Here is a 10,550-nt window from a genome sequence, read left to right on the forward strand (position 1 = left end):
AAAAATCATATAGAGTGTGGTAGTGCCCAAAAGGAGTAATCAGGTTTTTGGAGGGAGGGGTATGATATAAAAAACAGAACCCCCTTCTCTGATTGAATGAAGCATTATTCCCAGTAGGCAGGTACAGATGGGTGATGTGAGAAGAATTTCTTCCCAGAGGCACCATGTGGTAGGATGAGGCCACACATCTTGACTTTCCAAAAAAGAAATAAACTAAGATGATCTTATTCAGAAACATATTTTAATAACACATTTTAACAAATAATATCTTGTAATAAGTTACATTAAATTAAAATTCAATTTTGAAATGTCTCCTTTATGAAAACACCATTATCAGTGTTTCTATGGCTCACAAACACAGGATAGACCAGATAATGACCATAACCTACAACACCAGCTAGTTCTTGAGGCATAGGATGAAGGGATTCCACAATTCTTGCCTCATTTCTCTTCTTTCTGTCATATCACTGGCAACCCAACCAGCTGTTGCTCTTCTTTAGGCCCAGAAATCTTTTGGTTTCAGACTCAAATTCATACTGCTTTGAGCCACTGAATAAATAGATATGTCCTAAAGGAGTAACAAGATTGTGAATTAAACAGGTGCATTAATTCCCAGCAACTTTTATGATACTTTCATCTTTCTTGTTTCCTTTTCAGTTTTAATGGAATCTTACCAGCATCCCTAAAACATGTAGGATATAATAATTAAAATGAGGAACTGGCCTTCTCACACTGATGCACTATTCTAGTGTATTCTTTTTTTCAGAATGAGGGCTGTACTTGGAAGCGCGTGTGCTCTCCCCAAAGTAGGTTGGGCCTGGACACATAAATTCATGGGGCCAAGATAAACATTCAATTTGATTTTGTTTCACTTAGAAGTCAACTGTAATTAAAATTAAATTGAAAGTAGTTTACATGATTACATTTAATAATTTCCCCCTTCTATCACATTAAAATTACACCTCAGTAGCAACTTTTGTTCTTGGAGCTATGCCCAAAGTTTATGGTGAGTAAATGGAACTGGCAGTGCTAGTTATAATGGTTGCCTAAGGACATTTAAATATGCACAGAGGTGAATCAATAGGAGGCATTCAACACTGGAATGGTTCTTAAAAAATTCAGTTGATAGATTTTCAGTAATTTTGTACGTTTTGGAAACCATGAGATTTAGTAAGTCACAGAGTTTTTGTGTAGTTTGGAATATGCTAGCTGCTGAAGATAGTTTTTCACTCTCTGTGTATAAAGGGTGTAACTCTGCAGTTTGGAAGCTCTTCTGTTGGGGAGATTCAGTGATCAAAGAGAATGATGGTGGAGAAGGAGCTTACGTAAGATGTGGAAATTACAGATTTTGAAATCTACTGGAGAGGCTTCTCCTTGAGATGAAGAAACATTGAGACCACTTATGAGAACAGAAGTTGCCTGTAAACCTAGGGCAATTTCCACAGACCTTCACATTGTATCAGACATATAGCGTCTTCCCATTTCATAACTGACAGCTACAGGATGCTTAATCTTTTTTCAAGATCTACCCTTCTTGAAATTCGGCATGGTCACCTTTAATTCCATAATTCCCAGAGTTCCAGGAAAGTATGTTTGAGATTAGGAGTGGGCAACCCAACATTTCATTTATTTGCATTACACCATTTTAAAATCCCATATAAACTCTCCCACAGAGTTCTGACTCTGCTTAGTTTTTTCAAGATCAGTCAGTATTAGAAAGGTGCTGCCATCTGCTGTGGCAAACGAGAACCCAAACCCATCTTAAATTTGGTTGATTTTTTTTTCAGGGATGTTAAGTTGTAAAAAGGCAGGAGGCACCCATTTTGGCCCTTAAAACTGACTAGCCCCCATATGGGGAGAAAGGGTGAGAACATTAGTTCACAGACATGTAGTGGCATCTTGAGATCCCTGGCTATGCTCTGCTAAATAGTAATTCTGAGGTAGCCAGGTTAATGTGCCATAATGCCAGGGACTGAGAACTCAGGGCTAGCAGGAAGCCAGAAGCCCTCCAGCCTCTAGTTTGCTGCCTTCAGAGCCACCCAAGATAGCACTATTGAAATGCTTTGATGTGACAATGTTTGACTTTGAAGGAGGTGACCATGGAGTAATATAGCCTTAACTTCCTCCAAAGTCCCCATGAAATCAAAAACAAATACCCCAAACCCTTCTGGGGACATCACTTTGTCATAAAGAAATTTAAAAAGTGATTCTTGTCTATCATTTTGAATGGACAACTGATTATTGATTATGTCAGTACAAGTGATCTTACCATTATCTATAAAAGCAGCATCCACCTTGGAGCCAATGTTATGGAAGTCAGCTGTTATCTTCCTTGGATACCCTTGCTCCATGGAGTTCTTCTTGTCATCATACCTAAAGAAATGAATGATTTAGACATTCAAATGGCTTCAAGAATTCATATAGTCTTCTCTATTGGTATGCTTGTTAGCTCTGTACTACTTCTAGAATCAAAGGTTGCATGGCATTTGGTTGAGGGGTCAAGTCTACTTTCAGCTATGGAAATTCACTAAGTGACTTTGAACTACTATGTTTCTCATCCTGACCTATCCCACAGAATAGTTTTGTAGAAAAAATGGAGAAGGAGAGTGTTATTTATGCTGCCTTAAGCTTCTGGAGGAAAGGAAGGATACATATCTAATGATTGTAAAAACAATGACCTAAATATTCACTTCCATGAGGCTTTTGGGATGCATCTGGACATTTGCCATATGACACAGATGGTCAGTATAGACCAGATTGGTCTTCAGCCTACTCAAGGGCTCTTACATTTCAGTGTGTCCAGTGAGGTGAACTTCCTCTCTCCCTCTCTCCCTTTCCCTAGTCTAGATATGTATAAGAGTATAGTGTAAGGCCAAAAGCAAAAATTTAAGCTGAAAGCAATTTAACCTTTTGTCTAAAGAGGTGAATCATAGCATGTTCCACTTTGCTAGAAGAGATCCTGAGAGGGTAAAATCCCAGTGGTGGAGAATAATTAAAATTATATCCAATCCCCATAAAACAATCAAGACAAATGTAGTCCATTCTGTGTATTTTAGTTGCAAAGGGTTAAAAGAGATCATACATGTAACATAGACATTTTTCCCTTACCTCCAATAATTGTCGCCTGAAATGAAGTATATTTTCTTTGAACTTCTGTCATAAGCTGCTGCATCAACTTTTTTAACTGTATGTGGGAAGCCCAGATTCTGGATGCTCTTTGGGAAACCGTGCTCTATAATATTTCCCCTGGTAGACCAATACTTATGTCCTGTTAAACAAAATATAACAAAACATACACTTCTGTCAGAATGAACAAAAATATGGTTAGGGGGATGGGGACCTCCATATTCCAAATTCAGAGAGTGAGTTATATAGGCATCCATGAAGTTTTGCAAAGGAAGACATTCCTTCGACTAGTAGAAATAAGAATGTGGAAATATCATTACATTTATTGATCAATTGATCAATGCAATCCCTTACTTTTTGAGATGGAAACAGTAAAAACCAAAACAGAAATCCCATCCTAGTCCACATTGGTGATGTCACAGCATTACTGCACTAAAGTTATTTATCCTTGATCACTGACTGGAAAAAATAATCCATGGGGGCAATACTGAGCCCATCTTTAGCTCATTTTCTACTATACAATGTATCTCACATGTTCCCCCCTGAAATTGCTTTTGATATGTATCTTAGTGTCTTATCATTAAAGCAGTCAAGAAATGTACTTCTTTGTACAAACTTCCTGAGTGAAGACACTGCTTTCAGGGGGAAGGTCTCAGTTCAATGCTCAGGAACTCCAGGTACAGCTGGAAAACCTTCTGCCAGAAACCCTTGAAGAGCTACAGTTTACAGAGACCAATGGTGTGATTCAATGTATGGTTGCTTCCTTTGCACCTATGCTTCCCATGTAGCTATGCTTTCAAGGAAAACAGTTAGATTCTGCCTATGGCCACTTGCACAGCCATCTTATTAATTATCCTCTCCTCCTTCAGCTGCTTTAAATTTGGAATATTCATTTTGTTCACATTTAAAAGAAGAATCCATGGGAATTATTTACCCTTGAAAAGGAAGACGATGTCCTTGTCTTTGTTTTCATATGCAGCATCTACACCGCCGCTCAAAGATGGCCAGAAAGCAGAAATAGGATCTTTCTCAATCTCGTTTCTGCGGGGATTCTTTCGCCAGAAGTAACTACATTGATAGAGGAGAAACAACTTGAGAAGGAGCATAGCTCAAGGGGAGAACCCTGCATTGACATTTGCAGGGAAAGCAACAGGGGTTAGGGTAGGGATAGAATAATCGGATGCATGGCGATATGATAATGTAAGTCTTTATGAAGTAAGTTCATAATTATGGCTTTTGTGTGATGACATCATGCATGTGTTGTCATTTGACATCTTATGGTTTGATGCCATTGGACCCATGAGTGTAATATAAAAGGTTCTTGGCTTAATCCCTGGCATCTGGGGTAGAAAGATGGCTTCAGAGTATTGCACTCCATTTACCTGTCTTTAAAGAACATGGTTTCCCCTCTGAGAGAAGTAACAGCATCAAAAGCTTGGTTGGGGTGGCAAGGCTCTGTTGATGGCACTTCTGTTGGGGCATCTGTAGGGTTTACTGATGTGTTGTCATAATCATCATAATCATCAGGGGCTCCTTGAAAAAGAGGGAATGAGAAGAAATAAAAGGCAAGTGGGATTTAGAAACATTTTCAAGGAAGTTTCTGCCAGTTGACATGAAGTGGGATGTAGACATCATGTTATATCTTTTCAATCTCTTTCAAGTGTTTAATACATATTTGGCCTAGATGGCAGGTGGTGTGGGATGCTTCTATTTAGATTTTAATAATACAATATTCTCACATGTTTATCATAAATTAGAAAAAGAATCTGGAAAATGGGATTTCTAAGTTACATCTCAAGGGAAAAGGAGAGCTTTCATATCTTTCAGAAGGTGGTTGCTCCCTAAGTGGCCATGCCATACAGTGTTCCACATTTTTATCAGGATGGTTCCTCAGAATGTAGCATGAGCTGCATGTCAAAAATTGTGTGAATTTTTTTCATAGCCTTTCAAACTCACTCTGAATGCAGTGTTTCACCCCCCCCCCCCATGGAATATTTGCCAGTGTCTTCAGCTGGGTATCTGTACTTACCATAAAGGCTCTGGATGCCTTCAATGTCATCAGTGTGAAGTCTTAGGGCTCTGGGATCCATTGGTTGGTAGATGGGAAACATCAGAGCCCCCAGATTGCTGGAATGTTGAAGCCCTAATGAGTGGCCAAACTCATGAGCAGCCACAAGAAAAAGGTTTGTTCCTAGAAAGGAAAAGGAAAAGGAGGACCTCTTGTGAAATTGATATTTACCATAACAAACAATCATTCATTATTAAGAAGGCTTGAAGAATTCCATATATGTACATTCCAATAAATAAACAGGCTCAGAATCCTTGATCTGCATCACGGGTAGCTCACCACCCATCAGATCATATATTTCCCATAAAATAGTAAATGTGTGTGTGTGTGTGGGGGGGGGTTGGCTCCACAGAAGCTTAGGAAAAAAAAAAGTTTGAAAAGATACATCTTGAAACACAAATATATATGAAAAAGAAAATAAATACATTGCTGTGGTTGTTTTATGCATTTTAGACTGCAGATTAATGAAGAAACAGAACAGGTAGGCGAATGAACAAACCTGACACTGACTGAAGTAGCCTGATTTGTTCATCTTTGCATATTGGGTTAATATGCAAAAAGGATCTTTCAGAAATGGCCAAAAGCCTGCAAATCTCAAACTTCCATTGTTCTCTTTTATTCTTATCCTTCTTATTGATTCCGACAAAGAATGAGGAGGCCAGAATCAGGAGAATGGGAATAGGCAACTCCTGCTACATTCCTTTTAAGGAAGATGCTTTTTAGCGTCTATTTGCAAATTTAGGAAACAGATTGCACTGGGACTCCCTGCTGCCAGAAATACATTATGTTGAACCAACAGCATCATGCCCCACTTATTGGGCGACATCCAGAGAAACTCCAACAGTGCAGTTGTCAGCCCAAACTACTATTGCAGATTTTCATGCAAATAGTTAGATTTGGTTGTTGGTTTTCCAGTCCTTTCAGCTTCCTAGAAACTGCTATCCCATTAGATGATGATGGAGATTACATCTTGTTTTGGACAAAAGCATGGGCACGTATCTAATAACAGCAGTGTGTAAAATACAATTCTACCGTATTTTTCATAGGAAATACTGGACTCTGTTGGAATTTTAACTTTGATTTCAAAAGTGGCCTTTATCATTTTAATTTTTTGTCTTAGTGGTTCATTTTGAATGATGCTCTACTTGTCTATTTTGCTTTTTTTGTTTTTAAAAGACACTGTTGGAAAATAGCTGCACAAGGAAGTCTATATGGTATTATACCCGTTGGTGAACTACTAGGTTTAATTGCTGGGCACTTTTCCAATGGGTGTGTTCAAGTGCATCTGTTTTAAATTGGATTCCTGAGCAGAGCAGGAGGTTGGACTTGGTGGGCTCCATGGGCCCTTTCCAACTCAAGGATCTGAGGACCTTAAAAAGGGCCATTACTCTGACTCTGACTTTTGATTTTCTTCAGTGAGTTACAAAAAATGGGGAGGGGATTGCCATGCTACAATATAATGCTAGTGAGTGCTATTCAACTTGATGGATCATTGCTTTGTCCGGTATGATGAATAATGATTATTTTATTGGATTGAAGACTAGGAAACTTGCAGTGTTTTGTATAGCTACTGTATATGCAAACAACGTACAAGCTGAAGAAATTAACTTCAGAGCTGCTTTCAGATTAGGCACAGATTCAGGATAAATCCATTATTTGTCTGTCTGTCTGTCTCTCATCTATCATCTCTATCTGTCTATCTTCTATCTTCTATCATCTGTCAATCTGTCATATCTATCTATCTATCATCTATCTATATATCTGTCTGTCTGTCTGTCTATCATCTATCTCTGTCAACACACATATAGACACATCTTGTGTTTCAATTTTTCAAACACATGCAAACATTTAAAAGTTTAAAGGGGAAAATACCTTTCAAATCCTTTGCCCAGAATTCATCCTCATCAAAATGAGCATTTCCACCAAAAGCAGGTGAAAAGGCATGGGCCAAATTTCCACCTTCTCCATCAAAAGGAAAACCATCTCCATGTGCTGAGAAAATAAAACAAAGATATATTTTAAGCCTCTGAGTCTGAAATTCAGGCTACTTTACCCACTGTATGGATATTTACTTACCTCCAGTAACAAAAGAGATTTCAATATCGGCAGGTTTCCCATAAACCCTGGTGAAGGTCAAGGGGGTCACATCACTCCACACTTTCCAAGCTTTCTCAATCGCATAGTCTACATGTCTGGGTTCCATGTCAGGTGTATAGTTGAGAATACTGTGAAATGTAATAAGTGAATGAAAGGAAGGTTTGATACAAAACATGAGGAGACAACTTTTAAACATATATTAGACAGACTCACAAATGTTGCTTTGAAATAGATTTTGGTGGGGCATAGTACACATAGAGAATGTGCCCTCAAATATATTCAATAATCTCTGGTTTTGCATTACAGAGGAAGATCAAAAATGGTAAACTAGACATCCTGCAGAAGAAACCATTATCAATATGGCCAAGAAATCCTGAAGATCTTATGATCGTGGTGTGAAGAGGCTTGCAGGTAAGACTTCAAGCAGTAGGATGAAGTAGGAAGTGCCCCTGCTCGGGGTTGTAGCGTGCCACTTATGGGCCTTCCAAGGTATTCCATTTTATTTCTCCTCCTCTGCTTTTATTTTTTTTTTTCATCAGTAATTTTACCTGATTCTCACTCGTTCCTGAACTTGGCAAACAGACCGGCAAATTCCACAAGACTCACTTGTACCTGTGCAGCCACATCTAACTCATGGTATTCAGGGTTGCTGCTGTTGTATGCCTTTCTACCTCACTTCATTTCAATTATTTCTAGGCCAGCTCGTGCCAAGATAGTTAGACCCAGGACAATATTTGCATTCATAGCCCAGTCTTCAGTTTGATAATGTAGACTTCGTTTCATTTTTGATACCTAAATATCTTATAATGCCCCCCCCCTAAGGATCTGTACTTCTTTTATCCCCAGTTTATCCTGGTCTGGAAATAACTGCAGGTTGTTTGTGCCACCTCAGTATCAGCTCTAGACATGTACAATACCCAGAAAATAAAAACTGTAGAATTAGGTACTAAATAGACATTAGTAACAAAATGTGTAGTAATGGATGCACCAACACACTTCTGATTTTATTGGAAAATGCACCTGGGATTGATCTGGGATCTGTTTATTACTTCTTTTTGGTAGGGGAATGTATGCTTCCCCCCTCCCCCAGCAACTGCCTCCTGGAAGAGGGAGGGGTGTTAGCAAATTATTTTCTTCCCCTTTAATGTGGAGGGGGGCAGGCAGGAAATGATTTGTGTTGCTCCAAGATAATCTTTACTCACATTTCCTTACAGACAACAATTAACATCATATTTCTATAAGTATTATTTAGAACAGATCCCCCCATTCCAGTCACTGCAACTTCATGCCACCATAGTTACAATTATTAGGAAAAATGCCTGGTTACAAATTTGCTGGCATGATATCCTTTAGCGTTCACCAGCAGTATGGTTTTGAATGATAGTGTAATGATGGCTTGGTGATTCACCACTACCCTTTTATACCTGTTTCTCAAATGTGTTTGCTAATGGGTAAACAAATGTGTACAAAATATGTTCTGGGAATCTGTGTTGGGATTTGCAATTTATGTTATTGTCTTTTTTGCAAGGAGTAGAGTAGTGGAGTTTTCATTGCTCCAGAAACTAGCAATAGCATATGGAAGGACACTGATTGTCTCGTGATATTCTGTAGGCTTTAAAGCTCACCCAGATGCCTTCAAAACAATTTGGAGGGATTGGGGAGTGGCAGTGATATCCTGTGGAAGTGTTCCACATCTCCTGACTTCTCATAATGTATCCACAATAACAACAACAAAAAGGAAAGGAAAATTAAGTTTCCTGATTCTGCCATTGGGCGTCTAGTAGCGAAGACAAACAATGGTGGGATTTTATGCCATCTACATTTGCTTTCAATATTGGACTCATTCACCAATACCTTGCACCCTATCTGCATCCTGCAATAGGATTCTATTCTTGCTAAGAATCAGAAACTATAATTCACAAAAGCTTCTGAGATAACACATTTGTCAGTCTCTAAGATACCATAAAACTCTCTGTGGTCTTAATGATCTTCAAGTGGCATTTCAAATTCAAGAAAAGACTTTCAGCTCTTACCTGTATGTCAGGTCTTTCTTTCCCCATTTAGGTGAACCAGGAAAAGTGTTGTATTCCCCTATATCGACAATGCCACACCTGGGTCTCTTCATAGCATCCAAAGTGTTTGTATCTAATTTGCCAGTCACTTTCAGCTTCAAGAATTCCTGCATCTGCCGTATTTTTTCTGGAGTAATGCCATTCTTGACTTTGCTTTTTATCACAAGTGTTGATTCTGATTCAGGATAATAATGTTGTATGTATTTCTGAAATAGAATTAAAGTGCTTAGAGGTTTTTCCCCTTATATGCAGTTTTCATGCTTTAAAATGACTCTTCCAGTCTTAGCCTTTGTTCTAAGCAATCAGGACATTTATCAACTGCAAATTTCCCCAATCTGTTACCCTCAAATGACTTGGAGGACAACTCATAATGGTTAGACAGCATAACCACCAAACAAGAAACATTACTCTATCCAACTTAGACAGCAAGCTACAGAGAAGCCAGTCAAAATATAGATGCTCTAAGCTTATAACTACACATAGGTATAGAATATGTGGTCCTCCAGATGTTGCTGAATTAAAATTCCCAACATTTCTCACCCTTAGTTATAGAGGTTTCAGCTACTGAGAGATATAACTGAGCAACATCTGGAGGACCAGAGATTCCCCATCCTTGATTTATGAACTACCATCAACATTACCTCAGCAAGTTCCATGTCCTTTTTCGAAATTTGCTCAGTTTCTTGGACGATGGGCAAAGACCAAGCAAGTGTTGCAAACAGTGCAACTGTCAGTAGCAAATTCATTTTCATGTTCACGTCTGTGTTCCAAATGTGAAGTCCCAGAACTTTTCAGCCTCTGGAAGTAGATCTGTGCATGTGGCTTAAGTTTTCCTCTATATATACTTCATGTCTGCTCCATAAAATCAACAAAAAAAATGACTCACAGAATTAGAACATTTGTTGATTTGTCAAAGGCAGAAAATGCTGCTCTTAGACTGACACACTATACTGACTGCACTAACCTTATTGTGCAATTACAAACAAAGGTAGCTGGGATTCATCAAATGGGATTTTTTCACCCAAGGGTTGAGGTTGTGCCCTTCATTGAAAGGTTGGGTAATAGTCATTCCTTCTAATCAAATAACTTTAAGTTATTTGCTTTTTACCATGATAGACGTTACCTTTTGATAAACATTTGGCCATCACGGTGATTTTTATTTAGTTTGTTTAAATTAATTGATACAA

The 10,550-nt window shown here is 38.5% G+C and overlaps 1 protein-coding gene across 1 annotated transcript; it reads right to left on the bottom strand.

Moving 5' to 3' along the window:
* Nucleotides 1-323: 323 nt before the first annotated feature.
* Nucleotides 324-10,115, bottom strand: LOC103067634 (stromelysin-1). The gene is made up of 10 exons (XM_007434737.4): nucleotides 10,005-10,115; nucleotides 9,325-9,569; nucleotides 7,271-7,419; nucleotides 7,067-7,186; nucleotides 5,156-5,317; nucleotides 4,509-4,659; nucleotides 4,061-4,194; nucleotides 3,109-3,268; nucleotides 2,270-2,373; nucleotides 324-568 (listed from the first exon to the last, which is right to left on the bottom strand). Exons 1-10 carry the CDS (start codon nucleotides 10,113-10,115, stop codon nucleotides 465-467), a joined length of 1,440 nt encoding a protein of 479 aa, XP_007434799.2. The 3' UTR covers nucleotides 324-464.
* Between the last annotated feature and the right edge of the window lie 435 nt (nucleotides 10,116-10,550).

The sequence above is a fragment of the Python bivittatus genome, unplaced genomic scaffold (assembly GCF_059951505.1).
Source record: "Python bivittatus isolate LINGU-HERP-01145 unplaced genomic scaffold, Pbiv_v1 ctg000340_np1212, whole genome shotgun sequence".
Lineage (NCBI taxonomy): Eukaryota > Metazoa > Chordata > Lepidosauria > Squamata > Pythonidae > Python > Python bivittatus.

Coding starts and splice junctions, on each gene's coding strand:
- LOC103067634 (XM_007434737.4), bottom strand. CDS start 10,115: ATGAAAATGAATTTGCTACTGACAGTTGCACTGTTTGCAACACTTGCT. Junction 5,318..7,066: donor CTGGGCAAAGGATTTGAAAG/GTATTTTCCCCT, acceptor TTTCCTTTCTAG/GAACAAACCTTTTTCTTGTG. Junction 2,374..3,108: donor TCAGGCGACAATTATTGGAG/GTAAGGGAAAAA, acceptor TCATTTCTTTAG/GTATGATGACAAGAAGAACT.